The sequence below is a fragment of the Leptonychotes weddellii genome, chromosome 11 (assembly GCF_054177405.1).
Source record: "Leptonychotes weddellii isolate Sample4059 chromosome 11, ASM5417740v2, whole genome shotgun sequence".
Taxonomy (NCBI): Eukaryota; Metazoa; Chordata; class Mammalia; order Carnivora; family Phocidae; genus Leptonychotes; species Leptonychotes weddellii.
The window spans coordinates 1850195-1872493 of NC_138379.1; the positions used below are offsets into that span (position 1 = coordinate 1850195).

At 51.8% G+C, this 22299-nt stretch overlaps 1 protein-coding gene and 1 non-coding gene across 5 annotated transcripts in view; both read right to left on the minus strand.

The window, feature by feature from the left end:
• Window positions 1-22299, minus strand: part of NAP1L4 (nucleosome assembly protein 1 like 4) — a 45773-nt gene that overhangs the window by 3482 nt on the left and 19992 nt on the right. For 2 of the 4 annotated variants that reach the window (XM_081797619.1, XM_081797620.1), the window contains 11 exons: window positions 20599-20698; window positions 18470-18611; window positions 18160-18246; window positions 16490-16621; window positions 15671-15742; window positions 11211-11350; window positions 9780-9925; window positions 7226-7248; window positions 6833-6952; window positions 4164-4193; window positions 3664-3720 (listed from right to left, as the gene is read on the minus strand). In XM_081797619.1, coding sequence (XP_081653745.1) covers window positions 3664-3720; window positions 4164-4193; window positions 6833-6952; window positions 7226-7248; window positions 9780-9925; window positions 11211-11350; window positions 15671-15742; window positions 16490-16621; window positions 18160-18246; window positions 18470-18611; window positions 20599-20698 — 1049 coding nt within the window. Of the gene's footprint in view, window positions 1-2043; window positions 2078-3663; window positions 3721-4163; window positions 4194-6832; window positions 6968-7225; window positions 7249-9771; window positions 9926-11210; window positions 11351-15670; window positions 15743-16489; window positions 16622-18159; window positions 18247-18469; window positions 18612-20598; window positions 20699-22299 lie in introns of all 4 variants that reach the window. The other 2 variants (XM_081797622.1, XM_081797621.1) reach the window with 2 other exon arrangements.
• On the minus strand, window positions 14925-15047 carry LOC115938587 (small nucleolar RNA SNORA54). Its single transcript, XR_004073646.1, has one exon. It is a non-coding gene; the product is annotated as a small nucleolar RNA SNORA54 (small nucleolar RNA).

Sequence of the window (22299 nt, forward strand, 5' to 3'; positions counted from 1 at the left end):
TTTTTTTTAAAGATTTTATTTATTTATTTGACAGAGAGAGACACAGCGAGAGAGGGAACACAAGCAGGGGGAGTGGGAGAGGGAGAAGCAGGCTCCCCGCAGAGCAGGGAGCCCGATGCGGGACTCGATCCCAGGACCCTGGGATCATGACCTGAGCCGAAGGCAGTCGCTCAACCGACTGAGCCACCCAGGCGCCCTTCATATGCTTATTTTTAACCAGGAGAACATATTACCCATTTGTTTAAAGTACATTCAGTAGCCTGGGGGATAAAGCCTGCTGGAGGCAACGGGACCTCACTGAGAGCTCCCGGCAGGCAGGCAAGCGGCCCCACCTCTGGGGACAGCATCCGCATGGACACAAGTCCTAGGCTGTAAAGTCAACACAGAACCCCGAAGCTTCTGACGTGAATTTTAGCAACAAGACACCACTGGTTTTCAGCCTGTGACACAGGCCAAAACAGGACTACAACTATGCCCCGGCATCCTTGGTCTCAGGCCACCAAGTCTGATGGCAGCTTGGTCACTCAATACCCCTGAATATCATGGGAGAGGAGTGGGGTGTTTCCAAGGCACAAACTAACAGCCCAAATCCTGCCTGTCATGGAGCCATTTAAAGGCCAAGTTTTAACAGAGGACAACTGCCCAAGAAGGGGGGAAAACAAGCCACCAAGCACACAGCGGGCCACCACAGCTTCCCGGGGGCACAAAGCCGGGGCCCAAGGGCCTGTATGACCGCAGAGGGAACCCCTGCACCGGAGCGGCTGGGCCCCTGACAAGGATCTGATGACACTACTGAGGGGCTACAGTACCATGCTGCTCATGGTGGCTACGCCACAGGAGGGTCCTCCTGTCCTAGAAAGACAGGCTGAACAAGTTAGGGATGCTTCCCCGTGACTAGCAGGGCGGGAGAGTGGGGCTTGCGGGGAACATTCTTCAGACAAGTGGGGCAGCGGGCATCAAGAGTAATCGAACACACTGTCGTGAACGCACGTCAAAGATCAGCCCCGACTCCTTAAACACCCAGGATCCATGGTGTCTGTTCATCTCCTCTGGTTACGACGTTGCCTTGCCAGGAGGCAGCCATGCTACCGCTCAGTTCTCTAGGAGAGCGAGCCCGCAAGAGCGAGACAGGAAGGCCACGCGGAGACTCTCCCCCGCCTGTGGTCTGCACGACCATCAGCACCAGCACGCCGGCTGCGGCAGTGAGCTCAGGCTCCAGCTTTCACGGGCCCTGCTCTACGCACCGGCTGGGGCTGCCCAGCACAGCCCCCGGGACCCCCTGCCATTTCCCGGGGATGAACATCACGGCACCTGCCTCCTGTGGCATCTTCTCAGCACGGCCCCTGGGCCCCGGGGAGGACAGTGTCCCACGAGGGAGGGAGCTGATCGCTGGAACGGAGTTGCAATGGCCCACGACTTGGGGGGCAGGGGTGCCGGGTGGGCAGCACCCAGCTCTATCCCCACCTGGTCAGAGCACCCCAACAATGCCCAGGACCACACCACACAGACACTGCAGCTTTTGGGGGCACTAACTCCAGCACATTCAAAGTTCAGGTAGGCCTTTACGACCTACCGGTCCGCACCACACCTGACTTTAAGAAGCAGAAACAATCGACAGAGACACGTCAAGAAAGAGCACAGCGGCTGCTTCCTACTGCACGGGGTGCGGCTGATCCACAACACGGTCTTCATGAAGACCACACAGTGCCCACCTCCCAGGGCCCTCGCGCTCTGTGCTCTTCCTGGAGGGCAGGCCCGTCCCCAATAAAAATGCCTCACCAGTCACGCCTTTGACTTGGTCAGCAACAAACACTGGGCTCAGGAAGCAGGAGCCAAATGTAGTTTCTGATGCTCAGTTTTAGAAGTACACACAACGGACACCTGTGTGAAACTACTATTCTTCCGAAAGCCATGTGCTCAGCCTCACACATGCGGAGTGTGCCTGCCCCGCAGCCTCCCCTCTATCCACCAAGTCACAATAAGGCACTGTTACAAATCACAGATCAGAAGATTGGATTAGGAATGAATGGAATTCCACCTTACCTAAAAATGCATGAATAACAGACAAAAATTACACCTAAATGGGGAAAAAATTGAAAGGAAGTGTCAGCATAAAAGAAAACAAAATGCACAAAATTATACAGGCGGAAACAGCCACTTTCTCATGACAAAAAGGGCCACAAATTCTTGAGCTTGAGATGAGCAACCCCAACCCACCACATCTGTACGTTTGATACCAAAAAATCCCTTCTCCCTCGTTTGCCTCCTTGTGTGCAGACTCTGACATGACCAATCCCTCCGAAGGATAAGACTCGGGCCCTTCTGGTTGCGCAGGGCTGGCAGTCCTCGCGCCTCCCACCAGTGGCCCATCTATCATCCCCCACCTTCCCCCAACCAACAGCACACACAGACCCAGGGAGCGCCAGTCCTGACAACCCTCTAGGGTGCCGGACGACTTGTGAGAGAACGCGCTTCCAGAAAACAGACGTGTCAGGAAAACAGAAAAGGACAAACAACAGAAGGCAGCAACAAGCGACGGAGTAACGGAGCTCCCACTGCAAACCATCCTCAGCCTGCTCTAGAATCCAAACCGTGAGTATGCCTGTCAGCAGCCCCCAACTGCCCAGCGTGAGCCCCCTGAGCCAGGGCCCCCGTGTCACGGAGCCAAGCACAGGGATGCCTGCGCTACAGGCCCCCCGTGCTGGACAGGCCGACTGCGCAGAGGTAAGCATTTCTGTGAGCTTAGTCCCAAGTAGTATTTATATGGTACATTTTAAGTTTGAAACCCACCTCCCATCCTTCTCTAGAAGGAGCTGAACTTATATAAAGCATGCATTTACAGAAACATTTGGCGTTAAAAAAAAAAAAAACCAGAGCTGGGTTATTACACTCACATTTAGTGCACATTCCACTTAGGGTAAAAACGGACGGCGGACAAACATTGTCTCGTTAAACTGAGATCCAGGTTACAAACGGCAGGGAAGGTTAGTGCTCTGACAGCCCATGATGACGCAGTGAGCTACAGACTTCATGCTCGCTAACAAGAGGATGGCCTACTACAGCCTGAGGACTGCATTAAAGCAGCTCTGGATTTAAGGGATGTGTCAAGTGACAAAGTGCCTTCATTTAAGCTGATCTGCCATCAGTAAACATTCAGACCTTCAGGTAAAATTACTGGGGTTGCCCGTTCTCCTCAGTTTTTGTTTTTGTTTTCTTAAAGCTTCCTAATTTACTTTCAATGATTGGAGATACTTAGACATAGCTTCTGAATATTCTCAGCCCAAAGGCAATTGTAAAACTATGTCTATAGTTTTATTACTCTATTCATTAAAAAAATAACCCCCCAAATTTACTTCTTTATACCTTTTCCAAAAATAAACATAAGAAACAGCTTATTCGTGTCGTCATTCAACCATTCCCCTGAAGGGACTAAAGGTCTGGAAAAGAAAGCTGCTCTCCTGAACGAGCTTATGGAAAGAGAGCACTTACGAGCAAGCTGGGAAAGCCTTCACTGGCCACACACTGAGCACTAAATCCTACAGGAAGGGTCGCTCAAGCCTGCCCCCGGTCTGTTTCCGTGTTTGGACTAGAGCAGGGCTGGCGTGGCCAGGCGGGGACGCAGCAGCCGGCATTCACGGGGGCGGCGGCCCCCCAACGACTGACCTTGGGGTTAATATCGGCATCGTCCTCATCTTCTCCCTCCTCGTCACCTTCCAACTCCTGCGTAAAAGGGTGAGAGCGAGTTGAACACACAGGATTTAAACTCCTGTGGAGCCACCCGCTCCACACAAACAAAGCCACCCTCGGCTTTAGCGGGAAACCAACGATCACTGTCCGTAAGTGATTAAGTCACTCCTTCAAGGCACACTGACTTGTGGGCACCTTTTTGTTCAGTGACAACGGACATAAACACAATGCTGAAAACGCGATTTGTTTGTTCAACCAACATTTCCTAAGCCACGTTTTCATAAGCCAATCGCGGGGTCAACAACGGGACACAGGGACAGCACCTGCTGTACCCTGCCCCCCTCCCCAGCTTCAACAGGGTGGAGGCCCTGAGGCAGCTCCACACAAACCGGGTACGACTGGTGGTCTGTCCGCCCTAGCAGAGGAAGCCTAGCGAGGCCTCAGGGAAAGGACTCTCCAAGTTCGCCATGTCTTACCTCCTCTTCTCCTTCCTCACCCTCTTCAAACTGAAAAAGGAAAAAGGAAACAAGATTTAGGTCTCGAAAGCAGGAGGGCAGCCTGACCCAGGCACGGTCCCCGTCAAGCACCCCACACCGGTCAGGCCTAGGGAATGCGGAAGTGCAGCCTGGCCTCCGGGCAGAGGCCCATCTGGGGGCGGGGGGCCACGGTCGGCCACCGGGCTCCTCGGCCCCGACACCGTGGGCCAGGCTGGGGCCAGCGGGGCAGGGCCGCCTGTTCACGAGCCCCGCTGTGTTGATAGGATGCCGGGTACCTGCAAACCACACAAAACAAGGCCTGAGGATGGGGAAGGGTGCAGAAAGGAGATGGGCAGCATGAGAACGTACTGGGATCACCTAGGAAACTGGCTGATGTAAGTAATCCAGGAGCATGATTTTACTATGCAGATACATGAATTTCAATGGTATTTTTTAACTCATACAAGGGTAAATATTTACACATTCGAAATGTGATAAAACCTTGGTGTTTAAGTGTATAGAAAAAGAGCCCAACACCATAGTCGGTTGGTCTTGAATGAATTTCTTCAAGGTCCAAAGACATCACAGGTCAGACTCTCACTCAAACTCCACATATCAGACTCAGATCAAGACCAAACACAAAACAAAACAAAACAAAACAAACCTTATCACTATCACCTGCATGACACAAGAGACCTAAAGATTTACTAGGTTTTTCTTAAGAACATTTCTTTTGTTGGAGCCCACACATATATTCCTTAGTGACAGCTCACACAAAACTTGTAAGGGCCTGGGGGCTGGTGGGGCCCAGTTCAGACACCGGGCCCAGCATGCGCGCCCTCTTGCACCAGCTGGGCCATCAGGGGTGCAAGCATGCCCCTGTGCCCTTTCCAGCCTCTGACAGGGAAAGACCTAGGCAAACCGTGTCTTGTAGCCAATCACATTTTAGCTCAGACTGAACTAGCCTCAAACAGGCTCAAGCGTGGATTTTCTGAGGTTCTCAGATCATTTCACTCTGGACCTGGAGGGTCCTGTGGCAAACACATCTCACACTGATGGAGAGCAGGGGTCGCTAAGTCGGGGTACAGAGCCCGTGGGACACGCAAGCCGAGCTGGGAGAACATGGAAGACAGAATCAGCACTCCCGGCTCCATTTCCTTCTGCAACACCGTGTAGCGCTTGTGCAGGTTTCCAACGCATCAGGCCCCTGCAAATTTACCTCTCTCCCAACGCGCACCAAGTAATGGTGCCAACAGGTGTTCTTCGAAGAGCCCGACAAGCCATGAGAGTCACTACGGCCGTGAGTGGTGAAGTCAGGACCCTGGTCTCAGCAGGCCTAAGTGGGGTGCCCCTTCCTAACCCCTCAACGACACCGCTGGGCAGCAGCACCTGCATCGGAGGTGTTGGGCGCAGACATATATACGCAGAGGACGCGCAGAGGACACGCAGAGCACTGCACCGCTCCCAGTACTATCCACTCTGCCTGTATTTTAAGTAAGTAAATATATATAAACTGGACAATCACGTTTTAAAACCGATGGGCATATGATCAAAACAGTGTGGAGACCGCTGGTCCAGACATGCACTTTCCAGTGTGTGTAGTCACTAGATTTTGGGGGCTACATTAAATAAAACGGAAACACGCAGTTCCTCAGCTGTCAACAGATTCCTTCTACATCTTCGAACCTCACGTGGGGCCAGTCCCACCACGCTGGACAGAGCAGGCAGGCCGAAGACAGCCCTACCATCACAGACCATGCTGGTATACAGTTTGCCGTGTCAACTTCAGCCTCAGTACTCACCTGAGTGCTTGGACGAGCCAACGCTACGCTGACTTGTGTGCCTGCACGTTCTCCTGCCCACAACCACCTCCCGGCCCAGGGACAGACGAACGGCCTTTCCGAAGCGAACGAGTCTCAGACTACACAGCTCACACACACTGGACGGGACGTGCCCCCTGGCTGGGACCATCAGCACAGAAAACGTGAGAAGCAGGCATTCACTGCTCTGGCCACTGAGCAGCTCAAACCTGCCCGGCTCCTGCTGCCCGTCTGAAACCTCGACAGACCGCTTAGAAAGGAAACCTAGAGCCATCCAGGAAACCTAAGAGCTCTAAAAGCAAGGGAATAAGTATCTGAAACATACTACTAACTGCACGCTATAAAACGAAACTTGATCCCCACAAATCAAGAAGACACAGTGAGCCAAGCCTGGGTTATGATGGAGAACTACCTCAGGTGACTGTCAAAGGACAGCTAGCGAGGTTGCGCTCAAGCAGGGAGGGAGGCGGGGGAGAGAGAGAAAGGGGCCTGCACAGCCTGGCCACCCCTCTGTGCACCACGGGGATCAAGCCTTTGGCGCCGGCACACCACGGGCTAGCGAGAGTCAGCTCTGTAGATAACCTTTTGCTGTGGTCAGACCTCTGAAAAGGAGATTTTTTTCCTCATGTTTCCAAGTCACCCAAAGCTTGCACACCTTAAGCAGGACAGGGTGAGCACCTGGGGCCTTTCAAGGATGCTGTCTGTCCCTGGACGGGGCTGGCATTCTGCTCTAAGAGCACCCAGAGCCCTGCTCGGCCCCGACCCCCCGACACCAAGGGTCCCCCAGGCTGCTGCTCAGGGCGCCCCATACTGCCAAAGGCAGGCCCCCAAGGGCTCCCGCCCACATACGTTGTCGTCATCCTCTATGGCCTCCCCTGTGAAGTAGAGCACGGCCCGCGGGACTATCCGCTCACGAAAGAAGTGTCCAATTTCAAAGTCAGAGGCTAATGTGAATTCCGAGTCTTCGTCCTGAGAAGGGAAAACCTCAACGTTAACTCGTGGATATGGGCGAGCACCATGCCCCCCCCCCACACCGCGCTCCTCGCTCTGGGGGACCCAGCACTGCTGGGGATGGCGGGGTGCACTGGGCCCACGCACTCTGGCCCCACCCCGCGGTGTCGTGAACACAGTGCACCCCAGGCCTCAGGGAGGACGAAGGAGGGACTGAGAAGAAGGTAGGCCACTACTCTGAAGATAAAGAATGTGACAGCACAAGAGATCGGATGACAACACAAAGCTTACCAGTGATTCTCCATCCCCAGACGCTAGGGAAAAAAAGACAAAACATATGCATGTTACACTGACAACCAAAACCTTTGCAAGCGCACGCGGGCAGCTCCGAGGACAGGGAAGGTGGCCCAGGGCGCATCTGGAGCCCCGCGCCTCCCGCGGTGCCGACCGCCCGCCCCCGCCCGACCTGCTTGGGAACGCCAACTGGGGAAAAGCTCTTCCTAATTCAGTGTCAACACGTGGAAAGGCCCATCAAGGGGCCCCAGACTGTGGGCACTCGGTGCACTCACGCCTTCAGGAGCGAGTACCAGAGCCTGCAGCCCTGCACGATTCCGCAGGGAAAGGAAAATCCTTGGGCCTGGTGTCTGAAGCACTGCACCTCAGCGGGCCAACACCGGTGGGTCCCCGTGGCGAGGACACAGCGCTGAAGCGTCTGTCCCACAGATGGAAAGACTCCCCGTGGGCAGGAGGGTGCCGCTGGTCGCTGCCCACCACAGAGCACCGCACGGCTCGCCGAGGGGCAGCTCCACACACACGTGTGCACACGGGACACACACACACACGCGCGCGCCCATGGTTACCAAGACTGCTGCTGCACTGGAGCCTGACCCAGAACCAAGGGTGACAGGAAAGACAGGGACTTAAAACCACTCAACAAAGCCCAGTGACACTCAAATGATCATGTGACTCAAACCCCGGACTTCAGAGATGCTTGTCCAAGGCCCGGTCTTGCCAGGAGCTGGAAGCTTATGGCGCTGGCCTCATCCTGCCTCTCGGGGCCTCTCCCAGCTTGCAGTTCCCCATGGGCTGGGCACCCACGTGTCAACACCACCCCTATGGCACTGTCCCCGAGTCTTGGCACGTGAGCACCCCCCACGGGCTAAGATTTGGGTCCGGGGACTCTGGCCAGGGACTTTGCTCATGTGACTTTGGGACGTTTTGTAGATTGAAGGACAAGGAGGGCACCGGACCAGCCAGCTTATGTTTCCTTCATTTCAAAACATGTTACCTCAATTCTGACATTTTTTCCTTGCCTGCCCCATCACCGCCCCACGGTCACTTTCTATTTGTTTACAGAGCTCATCAATTGATATTATGTGTGATTACTTTAAAAAGACCTATGTTTACGTGAAATTCATCTACCAGAGAACTGAAGTGTATAATTCAATGACCTCTGGGACATTTTTAGAGTGGGACAACCATCACAGCACAGTTTTAAAACCCCAAATGTCACCCCCCAAATTCTGAGTCCACTTAATTTCACTTTGATTTTATTGAATGACTTGAAATCCAATCTTAAGAAACCTTCCAACAGAGCCACTGCATTTAGGAACCAAAGGCCCTCTGCTTCACAGTGAATTCATGCAAGTGACCACCAAAGGGAATTCTCTAAAACAAGGAAACTTAACAACTACATTATGGCTATTGTTACCCCAGACCAATACACATTTGCATCCTCTAGGCTCAAAGACAAATCCCAGAAAGATACGGGGCTGAAGGGCAGAGCTTGCGAAGCGAGGGCCCTCGGCTCAGAGACAAAGTCCTGGTCCAAGGCTCACACTTGAGAGTGGAGCCACCCTGTGGCCGAGGGCGAACAGCTCACACACCCACCAATTACCTGTGGCAGGGACGGGCAGTTCTAAATTTCAATCTGTGTTCATGGAAAATAGAGAGAAAATGTTTTATCCTCACTATCCTAACACTGCCAACCGGCCTGGCCTCTGCATTCTCTCCGGTTTAGAAAATTTTAAGACTTGCCAGTATTTGGGACACCTGGGTTGCTCAGTCGGTTAAGCGTCTGCCTTCAGCTCAGGTCATGACCCCAGGGTCCTGGGATCGAGCCCCACATTGGGCTCCCTGCTTGGCGGGGAGCCTGCTTCTCCCTCTGCCTCTACCTCTCCCCCCTTCTCGTTCTCTCTCTCTCTAATAAATATCTTTAATAAAAAAAAAAAAAGACTTGCCAGTATTTATTCTCAAAACCTGTTGCTCACCCTCCACGAGGTCAAGCTTTCCGTCTTTATTTTATGATTTGGGGGGGGGGGGAACCGAAGTTTCCAAGCTAAGTCTTTCAAAACTGGAAATCCAATTACTTGTGTTGTCACACTATATCAACTCCCAAGCCCCTTGAGTTCTACCTAGTCAGGGAGAAAAACAAAACAAAGCTGAATTTATGAGAAAGAGAGGGTGGGGGATGCTCCCTAAGCTGCGCAGGTGTAACAGGAGTATGACCAGCCACAGAGGGGGCCTGCAGCAGGACGGGCAGCCCCAGGGACGCTAGCAGGCCCCAGCGGTGAGGCACGGAAGCGCCGGCTGGGGGCGCTCCTGGCATCACTCCAGCTTTCTCAGCATGGAGCTCAGAGAGCCCGCCAAGCCTTCCCCCCTGCTACAAACAAGGAGGACCCACCACCCCTACCACCCCCGCACCCCGTGAGCACCAGCACCACGGCTCCTGGCACAGCAACCGTGTCCTTACTGGCCACTCTCGCCGGAGGACCCAGACCGGACTCAGGGTAACGAAGCTACTTCGCGTAGTACATAATCAACGTCCACACCACAACCCTCTTACCTTTCAGCGGGCTGAAGAAGTTGAAAAACGAGTCGTTCGGAACTTGTTTGGTAATTGTTCTCACTGTGCCTCGGCCCTTATGTTTCTGCTTCTTCTTGATTGTTTTGACTGTAACGTTTTTCCCTTTCTTCCAGTCGATAGCACACCTACAGGGACAGACGGCCATCACGCACACAGACATATGCCCTGAGAAACACCACGAACGTCCATGGTAAACAAGGCACAGCCAGAGGCTGAACTTGGACAACATAGGCAAACCAGGCTGCCAACCGACACTGCACACCTATGAAGTCCATGTGACGGCCGGCGAAAGGGAACAGGCCAAGTGGCCCGGGCTGCCACGGCATCACCTGAAGCCAGGGTCTTCTCCCCTGAGGAACACCCCCCCCCCACCGCCGCCAGTATGTTTGCTGTGACCAAGCCCAGTCAAGGCTGGGCTACGGTGCCCAGAGAGTGCTCAAGAGCTTGTCACCTGCTGCCTTTGTCCAGACCCCAGAGCACACCTGAAGTCACCCACTCACGCACCCAAATTCTCAATGCAGCTAAGCGAGCAGGACAAGTTGAAGAGGCAGCAGGGGACCGCTGCATGAAGTACTGATGGGGGCGGGGCGCACTGGGTCTGGGCTGCCGAGTGGGCCTGGCTTGGGGGCGAACCCCGCGTGCTTGCTCATCTTTCAATCGCTGCGGACCCACACGGAACCCCTGGCAGCATGTGACTAGCGTCTGCTCGGGAACATGCCTGGAAAGGCCGGCCCACTTCCCACACGACAGCCTGGCCCTGGGAAATGCGCTCTCAGAGTCACTCTCGCCATTCAAGTCTAGCAGGGTTTTAATAAAGCTCTGAATTGCTCATATGCGAGATTCAGAAGTACTTGGTTCCAGTGAGTAAGGGTAATTGTGCCAATTCAAAAACAATTTCCCAAACCAAAAAAACCACAATTTCCCAAACCATCTCAAACAAACCAAGAGGAAAGAACTCCAAACCACATTCTCTCCCCAGTGATCTCACTTGAAATCACCAAGGTGCTCCATCATGAGTCCAACAATTAAACTGCCCCCAATTTCCGAAGCAAGCAACTGACCAGTACTGCCCTGCCCTGATTCATCCGTTCACTCAGCAAATATTTGCGGAGGGTCGTTTATCAGCTCAGCAAGGACAGCATCATGCAAGGGACCTAGAGAACCGAATCCCTCCATCTGATGAGGAGACTGGGCCACCAGCCCCCTTTTGGCACAAGTGACCTCATGACACATTTCCCAGGGCAGGCCATCACAAACCCCCACAGAAAGACTATTTAATGTAAATCTTGGTCTACTGGGATTTTAAAAAATTAAAGACATTTTGTTTTATTCCTGATTTCTCTTACTCATTAAATTCTAAAATCATCCGTTTCTCTTTCAGAAAAAGAAGGTGAAATGGCGAGTCCTTACCCGTCACAGTCAACTATTTCAGGACCTTCGAAGGAAAAGGGATCAGCCTTATCAGGCTCTGACTTCATCTTGTATGTTTTTGTCAGGACTGAATTGGTAAAGTAGTCGTTGGGTTCAAAGTGGAACTCTAATACAAAAGACTGAAAACAAAAACTCAGGTAAGTGCCACTTAAAAATCTACAAGCAACCAGTGACAGACTTCACAAACCCCACAGTCCGTACTGGAGACCAGCGCCTCTCTGAGCGGGACGCCACAGACAGAAACCGCTACGGAAAAGTTCAACAGGTATGGCCACATGTCAAGAAGAACTTGATTACAAAAAACAGCAGCACCCAGTTCAAACACAAACGACAAGTGGGGGAATACCTGTGGCGCTTCAGCCCTAGCGGAGAGCGCGGGACCCTCTGAGCCCCTTCCCAGTAGAGGTCCAAGCTCTCCTGAGAAACCCTAGCTTCTCTCTGCCGCCCCGGGCTCACCCTGATGGAGCTGGAGGGTCTGGACTAGGGGACACCAGGCAGCGGGCTCCAGCCCGCCCTCCTTCTCCACTTGCGTTCAGGCAGAGCGCCGCCTTCTCTGCTACACAAAGGGGCCAGACTCTGTGAGGGTGGGGAGCACTGCCTGGGCCTCCGCAAACCACACCAAGGAAGGACAAGTTCATCCTTTGTTCACAAAGCACTGTGTAATCTCAAGAGACAAGCTTAAGAGGAAAAATGGACGCAGGGTGTGTACAAAGCAGCAGACACAAATAAAGTCAAGTGGCAGTAGGAAGGAGTCTTGCTTTCTTCTTACCTATGTATGAATAATATGTAGAACTGGCAAGTGCTCTGGGAAATCACGTCCACTCATATACTGTAAATAGCTTTATAAAGGACCATCTGGCAAGATCAAGAAATTGAAGTAAAATAAAATTCTCTGACCTGGTAACTCTACTCTGAGGAATTCATTGTTTGGGAAAAGACACCTGGGTGATGCATCATCAGTATGTGCGAAGATGCTCACCTCAGCCCTATTTTAAGGTAAAAAAGAGGACGTTGAGGGACGCCTGGGTGGCTCAGTTGGTTAAGTGTCTGCCTTCGGCTCAGGTCATGATCCCAGGGTCCTGGGATCGAGTCCCGCATCGGGCTCCCTGCTCCGCGGGGAGCCTGCTTCTCCCTCTGCCTCTGTCTCTCTCTCTGTCTCTCATGAATAAATAAATAAAATCTTTAAAAAAAAAAAAAAAAAAGAGAACGTTGGTTGAGTAAGTTATAGAGATACTTTATAAGACTAACTCTGGGTTCACATCACTTCTGCCTACAGGTGCTGCGTGATCTTGTCAAATCACTCTGTCTCTGCTGTTGTTTCCTCATCTATAAAGTGGAAAGCACAATCCTCTCTCTCTCCCTGAGCTGACTAGAGGATTGACCTACGGAAGCACTTAGTACAGGGTTTATACAGGCTTACAGGCAATGCCTGCCAAATGTTAGCTATTTCAATTTTCATTATAATGTATAAGGATACAATTATCAACTGGGAAAAAGTAGATTAAAAAGACTAAAACCAAACTCCTTCCACTAAGGGGAAGTGGAAACCGGACCCTGCAGAGCTTGAGTCCCCTGCAAGCTCAGCAACAGGACCCTATGCAACCCCCTCTCCGCTCCTTGCCCAACCCCCAGGGCTACACCCACCCACCGTGAAGACAGAGGAAGACAGACGCAAGTGTTCAGTCAGTGAAGAGGCTGCTATGATCCCAGAACCGCTGCAGGCTGTGACCGCAGGCGTGGACAGGCACCCTGGGGGCCAGGGAGGGCTCACAAGCATCACCGGGGGCCCTGCCTCACTCTGTACGCTGGTACGCATCACACTGCTCCTCTTCTTTATCTCCCACCTCCCGCCCTACCAGCTCTCCAGACCAAGTGTGAGATCTCCCTTCTTCATGTTTTCCTGTCCTTTCCTTCCCCATGGCCTCTGTTTAGTCTTCTGTAACACACGACTGGGGATGAATCAAGAAAGGGTTCAAGGGGCGACTCGATGGCTCAGTCGTTAAGCGTCTGCCTTGGGTCATGATCCCGGGGTCCTGGGATCCAGTCCTGCATCGGGCTCCCTGCTCCGGGGAGAGCCTGTTTCTCTCTCTGCCCCACCCCCCGGCTCCTGCTCACTCTCTGTAATAAAATCTTTATAAAAGAGAGAGAGAGAGAGAGAGACAAGGAGGGTTCAAGTCCAACAGAAAAGGGCCCACAGATGCGGTCGCCTCCATCACACACAACCCCCTACAGCCAGTCAGCCGTAAGCACGCAGCGGAGCCCGCACGGGGGTGTGAGCAGACGCCGCTCCCGCCCAGTGCGGTTCACATGCTGCCGCCGCCGGCTGCGCCCACCCCGCCCCGCCCCGGGAGCTCCAGCCTGGGCCGACGGCGCACGGGGGGGACTCTGCGCTGTTGCTCAAGTTCTGCACTAAGCCTGAAATTATTTCAAAACAGAGACAAAACCACGATGATTTACAAAAAAGAAAGTGTAAAAAAAAATATGTAAGTGAACCACATTTGAACCTTATAAATGTTCACCTCCTTTCACCCAGTAAAACTGCACTACAAGGAATCAAAACTGAGGAAATTGGCCAAGACTTAAAGATTTGGGTTCAAGTATGCTCTCATAATGCAACAATTTAGAATGGGGCGGAGGTGGCCGCGGCACGTGTGGGCACCGTTAAATAAATCACTTTACAGCCCACAGACGCAAGGACAACTATTTCCCAGCCGCAGAGCCGGTACAACATTGTCTGCACCTGTAACCCCACTCTGCCGCAGGGTGAGCGAGGGACCCTGGAGAGGAGCAGAGGTGTGGTCACAGGAGAAACAAACACACTGGCCCTGCTTCATTCTGAGGCTACACATGGTTTGTATTTCTGATTTTAGTGTCTAAAATACTTCATAATGACTTTAAAAAGACAAAGACTATGGGGAACCTGACTCCAAAGCTGAGAGATCTGTAGGCTGTTCCTAACACCTTCCTGTATTTTCCCAGCGTTCCACAGCCGGCGTGCATGACTTTTCTAACAGGGGAAGTGACGAGGGGGAGAAGGACGACTGGCTCATGCTCTACCAGAACTAGGGCTCTTGTCTGTCTATAAACCACTGTGGAAAACGTCAGACAGGCTGAGAAAGGAAACAGACCCAGAAAATCACCAAACAAGTGTCTCATAAGAGCAAACGATGAAAAAAAGAATTGATCCAGGAGGAAAAATTAATAAATGGAGTCTGGATGAATCACAGGTGAGAAAGAAGTGTTAGGAAAAAACTGACACAGAAACTTACAACAGCACGCACCTCCCCCCACACTCCCTCCCCCTGCCACGCAAGCAAACACCCTCAGACTGCCCCACTCGGCCTCCAGGGGGCGCCAGGGCCCAGCCTCCGCACAGGCCAAGGAAAAGGCCCTGCAATAACCCAATTAACCCGGTGCAGTAGGCAAAGGGATTCCCCTCAGCCTGTGAGCAGGCATCACGCCAGCTCGTGCCCAGGCCCCCGCCTGCAGAGGGAGAACTGAATGTCACCTCCCAGAGTGAGCTAGGCAGGAAAAGTGGAAGGGACAGATCCAGCGTGTCCCCCTGCCCCTTGCCTCCCAGAAGGCACCTGCAGGACCAGGGAGGGAGATCCCACGTATGCTAGCCCTCATCCATAACCTGGGGCCAGTGCTCTGCGATGGGGAGGGAGGAAGAGCCGGACCCCAGGTCCCAGGCCGTGTCCCCAGGACCTGAAACTGAGAGCCACAAGTCAGTCAGTCATGAGTCGCTGGAGCTGCTATTGCACTGGAATGGAGCCTGTCAGCCACTGCCAGGCTAAGAGGCCACGAACAGTGCCTCTCTGAGGACGCAGCTCCCACAGGGTGGTGGGCCCCGCTCTGCAGAGGAAGGAAGGGCTGGCTTGAGTCAGGCCCCTCTCGCAGCGCAGCAAGCTGCTGGGCAGTGGTGTTGTACGACAGTGCGGGGACACGCTGTTCAGGTTTGCCCACCTGCAGTTACGTTTTCAGTAAAACCCAGCAGGCTTCGTTCATTAGCATCTCAGGCTTCTATTAAAGTGCTGCTCGTATTTGAGTACATCCCTACCATCCTGTTTTACAGACGTTAGGTCCTCAGAAACCTGGGAGACACTTAGGAGAAAGACATCACACCCTCGGACATGGAACAAGCCGGCTCAGAGAGTGGCGCACGGTGTGGCCAACACCACGGCCAAGGAGTCCAGTGCTGCATGGACTCCTGCACCTGCCACACGCAGCCCACGGCCTGAGCTGCTTGCCGGGCTGTGCAGCGCTGCTGGGCAAGACCCAGGAAGGCCGCATGAGAACATTCTAGTTCTTGGTGAGCATCTCGCTCAGGACCACCCTGCAAGTGTGTGGCCAGGTTCGCACCTCCTGCCCTGGCCCCAAGCCGCTCACCATCAGTGATGCTCTGATGCCAACCAGGAGCTCAATGAATCAGTACTCACCATAGGCTGCCCAGGGTCTGAAAACTTCACTTTAATATCCTGCAGGTGCTTCAAGATTGGCTCATCATACTCCTGATCAACAAGAGAAAAAAAGAAATTTCTAGTGGGCGTTTTTCCAGACAACACACACATTCCCCCTACGACTTGCTGTTGCACACACTCCCAGATGCTGGCTAAGCAGTCCTGCTGGCATTCTGGCCTCGTCAAGTTAAGAACTCCCAGGAAGCCACCCACATCTGTACACTGACAAGCGGTCCTAGGGGCCGGCAACAAGGTGACACTTCTCTCTGGCCCAGAGCGCTGAGAAACATCAAGGCCAGGCAGAGAGGGCAAGAGCCCGACTGTTTTCCCAAGACTGCCCACTGCCACGGCATACAGGGACCGACCAGGCCTGCTGGTCCTCACATCTCTGAAGAGAGAACCAGAAGAAACACCTCGGTCAGTTATGGGCCTTCTTGGCCAATTTCCTGGTCTCCTGCCCTCACATCTTCCCGCTTGTCCATTCACAGTAAGATGGGGAAGGGTCTTGAGTCTGTTCATAGGCTCTCTGGGGTGAGGCGGCAGACCTCAGGTAAGACGACGACAAGTCGTGGCTCAGCCGCAGAGGTGCAGGCCTTCCCAGCAGCACCGCGGTAGAAGGTAGCAATGGAGGCTTCCAACAGTGAGACCCCCGCCCAGGAGATCAAGAACACTCCTATGAGCTGTTGGTCACACAAAGTGCCTTTCCAACCACCATGAACAACCGCTAAACTCTGAGTTAAGTGGTTCATAAATAAATATTAAGACTAAGATCTCTCTGTAGGGTGGGAATTTGCTTACCTGGACTAATTCACTTAGCATATCTACATTTCTAAAGATGGTAAACCAGAACTCTGGAATTCCTCTGGGGTTTGGCTCCTCTCCTGTTGCTGCTTCTTTTTCTGCTAGGACTACTTTATTTTTCATGTCTCCCTAAAAAAAAAAAAATAAATAAAGATGCCAAATAGAACACGTACCACAAAGCAACACATTTGCATTCAGTGACTTAACGCAAAATGCCAGTTTCAGAATCCTGCACAAACTTCTATCAAAAACTGTGTTCCCTGCATCTGCATCTCCAAGACCACTGTGTATGTAACACTTCTAGATGGTTTTTTTTTTTTTTTATTTATTAGAGAGCAAGAATGAGAGAGAGTACATGAGAGGGGGGAGGGTCAGAGGGAGAAGCAGGCTCCTCGCTGAGCCGGGAGCCCGATGCGGGACTCGATCCAGGGACTCCAGGATCATGACCTGAGCCGAAGGCAGTCGCTTAACCAACTGAGCCACCCAGGCGCCCCACACTTCTAGATGTTTTTAAGGAACAAAGCAATCAAAGCACTCCATTCAGACGTGACTCTGTGATATAATTTTAGAAGAGTGCCATCAACCTTGGGGAAGGTGCCAAGTGCCAGCTCTATGAGACATCCGTCTTGGGCCAGCCAGCCACCCAGCACCGGACGGAGACTCCAGTGCCCAGGCAACAAGAACGACGGCAGCGTGTACGTCCAACTGTAAGGAGGGGGCTATAAACATCGGACAGAAACTGCACGCAGACATCAGGGAGGTGACCCGACAGCGCAGGCCACACGCAGAGGCGTCCTTCCTGCACTGCAGCCCACGGAGGTCGAGCACGAGATGGGCCCAGTGCAAGTGCAAACACTTCATCACGGGGGATTCTTATGGAAATGATCAGAAGGGGCTTTTTAAATTAACAGAGGCAGACTGTTCATGAGAAATAAGGAAGTGATTCACAACTAGATCCATCCATAACCACAGCCTCAGCTAGGCCAGGTTCCACAATATGTTTGAAAGATCAAAAACATATGGTTACTACAACGAACATACACTTCAAAAATTCCCTAAAAAGGAATCCTGATGGATAAAAAAGGTAAAAGCTACTTGTCTTCCAAACAAACTTCAAGTGGACAAAGTTGCCCTGCAACATGTCGGAACTTTCGTGGCACTGGAATGGGACCTGTTGAAGGCTGTGAGCAGGTGATGAGAAGCTCCCAATCCAAAGTGGCTGGGTGCATCGTGGCGATTTCGTCGCCACTGCTGGTCCTGGAGGAGGGTGGCCCGGACACCCACCACGCCCTCCCCACAAGCCTGACCTCGCAGCAACTACCAACACAGGTATCCCCTCCCCCGTGGGACTTCGCTTTTGTCTCGATACAAGACTTCTCCGGATGTTTTTGTTTCTGTTCATCTGATCCCACACCTCACTATCCTACGGCATGGAGCTGTTTAGACCACTGAGCAGGGAGAGCGTGTCTGGGTCACGGAATTAACGGATACTGGACCTGCCCGCCGCTCAGTAGTCTGATCACAAAGAAATCGAAACGGCCAACCCAAGGGAGAAAAAACAGCACCTACTGGTAAGGAGCTCTTTCCTTTGTGACGTTGTAAGAGACTTCTTACTTCTAACAGCACTGAAACAGCACAAGTTGCCATTGTTTGAACACGATACTCACAGCCAATTTATCCTCCTCCTCGTTGTCACTGTGCCACTCCGACTCCGCGTCCGTCGGCTCCACGTCCCCCGTGATGAACTCCCTTCTCTGAGTAAGAACAAGACCTTCTTAGAGTTAGGCTAAGTTAGTCAGAAGCTCAAGAGTTGAGTTTGTAAATAATGTCTGTGAAAACCAATGCTTTTCTAACTTAAGATTCTACATTTTAGGGCTTGAAGGAGACCCGTTCAAGGACCCATCACTCCGTAAACGTGGGAGTCTTACGTGAAGAAAGCTCTGAAACCATGCAGGCAACACGGAGGGAGCTGCCCACCTTGTCGAAGAGGGGCTGGTACAGTGCGGCGTACTTCCTCTCCAGGTCGTGGACCTCCTCGTAGAACTTGGCTTCTATGTGGGCGCACCTCACCTGCAGCTGCTTCAGTGCATTGATCCTTCTCTTCACGGCTTTCGGCAAACTGAAATAGGGAAGAAAAGGAGAACATCCGTATGCCTGCAAAGTAAGGCAGCGTGCTTTTCAATCCTCTTAAAATAAATTCAGGCTACCATAGAATTCACATCCTCACTACAGAAATGAGCTCCTAAACATCATTAGAAGGATGAACATCCCAACAGAAGGGGTGGGGGAGACGCTGACGGATAATCCACAAAAGAAAAAATACAAATAATCAAACATGGAAAGAAGGTTCAATCCCACAAAATATCTGAAAGAATGTTAATTTAAAAGAACTGCTGTCTGTTCCTTACCAAACTGGCAATTAAAAAGAACCTCCTGGGTTTGATGAGCCCGAGGGCACAGAAGTCCTCTAACCGACTCATCCACCTTAAAGGCAAAGCAGAACCTGAATGTTCCTTGGGTCCAGTAACTCTACTTCTAAGAACTTATGCTAAGGAAATAACCAAATACTTATGTGCCGATATGTCCACTGACGCATTATTTGTGAAAGTGGAAAACTGGAAATAATGACAAGTTGTACAGGATTAAAACACAGCCTGTCCGAAATCATGTTTTAAAAGAATATTCCGCGCCAAGTGAAAGGTTCATGGTGATGCACTAAGGGAAAAATCAGACACAATACAGACAAGTGGGGTCTGTTCCCTTCCAGGGTCAGGTGACTTTGAGCTTCTTTGCCTTTTGATACTTCTCTATATTCTTCTATTTTTCTAAGGATCTTATTTATTTTATAGAGAGAGCGAGCGAGTGAGGGAGGAGCAGAGGGAGAAGGACAAGCAGACTCCGTGCTGAGCACAGAGCCTGACACGGGGCTCAATCCCACAACCCTAAGATCATGACCTGAGCTGAAATCAAGAGTTGGACGATCAACCCAGGCACCCCAGTACTTTTCTATATTCTAAAAATATTTTAGTTTTTAAGCATTACTTTTATAAATCAGAAAAAAAAACACCCTTTTTAACCCATCAAAATTGTATGTTTAACCTGAAGCCCTTGGTCACCATCTGGAACAAAGAGCACATTTCTGGGCCTCATCACAGACCATACAGCCCTCCCGGGCAGCGTCCACCTGGGCTGAGCCCTCGAGGTGGGGCTAGCAGTAGCCTGGGCACTCTACCCTTCCTCCAACAACTCATGGAGTCCTAGCTGCTCCTATGCACAGCACTGTTTAGAAAGTACTGGAAGAGCCTTAAATAGAGCCTTAAATCACAAAGGACCCCTGCCACCCTACCCATAGCCACCTCATGTAAAGGTCCTCTACCAAGACTCGTAACTACAGTCCCGTCTCTAGGACTACTGCCGGCAGGAGAACAAGGAGGAAGCACAGTGAGGACCTAATAAAATGGCAGACATACAGAAACACCTGTATTTCTTTTCTGCATTAATCACACAATTACAACTGTCTTTTATCTTTCTGTATCTTCCTAACAGAGTAAAAAGAACAAATGATTTTAAGCAAACTGGACCCTGATATCCTACATCCAGCTGTCCTCCTCCAATCAGTTACAGTAACTCCACACTGTCCTGCCAGCAGGCACTTACCATGTAGTACATCCAACATGGAACTGATTCTATTCCATGAAGCCTTGTTCCTAGCCCCAGCATTCCCTCTCCATGAAACCCACCCCACTCACTCAGAGTCTAGACAGAAAACTAGAGACCATTATCATCTTCCACTCTCCTACTCCCAGGCAGAATCACCAGTCCACCTGCGGAGAGCCAGCAGGGAGCCAGCACCCCACCCTGAGCCTGGCCCGACGGCCCCCCGGCTAAGTAACCCCCCGCCCCCCCGCCGCACCTCCCACCACAGGCCTGCACCTCTACCACCTGCTGAGCCTAGGCGCTACTCTTTGGAATCCAGTGCCTGGTTCTCAGCACCCAAAGTCTGCTCAATGGGAAAGACACTTATTTCTAGTCTAAGGAACCAGGAAATCAGTCTTTTTCCCTTTGTTTCTTAAAGTTGTACCGAGTCCCATGCACAGCATACTTACGTCTCAATGTAACTTGAAGGAGTGTGGGAGACATTGTCAAGCCGTTCCTGTAAAGCTGCCAAAACTTGAGGATTCTGCATCACCTGATCAGTGAGCTTTTCTATCAAGAGGTAAAAACAAGGTCAAAACATTTCAAATATCCCTGACACAGAACAGCCAAGGGTAGAAAACCATCAGCACGTTATCTACCCAGCTATGTTAATTCACTTTAATTTCTAAATGTAGCAAGTGGCTTCTTAAGAACATGTTTTAAAAATACTTGAAATTTAGGGCGCCTGGGTGGCTCAGTCGTTAAGCGTCTGCCTTCGGCTAAGGTCGTGATCCCAGGGTCCTGGGATCGAGCCCCACGTCGGGCTCCCTGCTCAGCGGGAAGCCTGCTTCTCCCTCTCCCACTCCCCCTGCTTGTGTTCCTGCTCTCGCTATCTGTCAAATAAATAAATAAAATCTTAAAAAAAACCCAAAAAACTTGAAATTTATTTCATTTTTTTAGATGGGGGGGTGGGCAGAGGGAGAGGAAGAGAGAATCTCAAGCAGACTCCCCGCCCAGCACAGAGCCTGACACGGGGCTCGATCAAAGGACCCTGAGATCAAGACCTGAGCCAAAATCAAGAGTCGGACACTTAACCGACTAAGCCACCCAAGCACCCCTTCAAATGTACGTTCATGGCATTTGACCCGCTGCTACCCAGCTGGGCAGGCGGTCAGAAATCCACTGAAGGGCACCCAGCAAGTTCCGGTTCTTGCTTCAGCTGTTTAAGCCTCAAACCTCCCAAAGATGTCATCACCTCCCAGTTCAGGGGCCTATCTCCTGCCACCTCACTTTCTCTCCCCAAGACCTAAGGGGGCCCAGAAGGCAAGAACAGGGACAAGGCGACTGTCCCTCACTTGCGGCCTGGCTCACGTCCCAGGAAGCCCAAGCACTGGCTCCTGGTGCACCAGACATGCGAGCGTTCTGGCCTCCACCTTCACCTACCCTGCCCTTCTGCCCAATCCCCCCCTCCCCACCACACTCCCGCACTTCCCCCTCCCAAAGCTCCAAAGCTCACTGGCCTCCTCCCCCCACACTGCCCTGGTGGCTCACACACATCTGCACTGTTTCCCAATGAACGAACAAGACGCTGAGGGGGAAGGAAGGTCTTTCACTCAACTATAACCAGGGAGTGGCCCAACAGGACACCTGCCCACGGCACAGACTCCATGTTTGCTGAAGTGACGCCGGCTCGCTCCCACTGGCCAGGAACCCTAATTTGGCACCCTCACCTGACTCCAAAGGTACCTGGAGCTCTGCCCACCTTTTTGTACGAAAGTCAGAAGAGCAAGCAAAGGATATCAAGTAGGCAACTCAATTTTAACATTTTAACTATAAACAACTGCTAACACTATTTCATCTTTACACTCATGCATACGTACAACTGTGTATGTACACAATACGTATAAATACTACACCACACACAGACACACACCTCCTCTAGCTCTGGCCACCGAAAGGCCTAGAAACAGTGACACCTAGCATCTATATTCTGGTTTTTAAATATCTCCCCCTACTAAAAGGAACAGGGCCCCTTGCAGAGATGGTAGACTCCAGGTCCAGAGCAAGAAAAGTTCAAGAAAAAATGTAGCTTAGCATCACAAAGCTACAAAGTGCTCAAAGCTCATGGGGACATAGCAAAAGGTCACAGAAGCCAGCGTGAAGAGACCGGC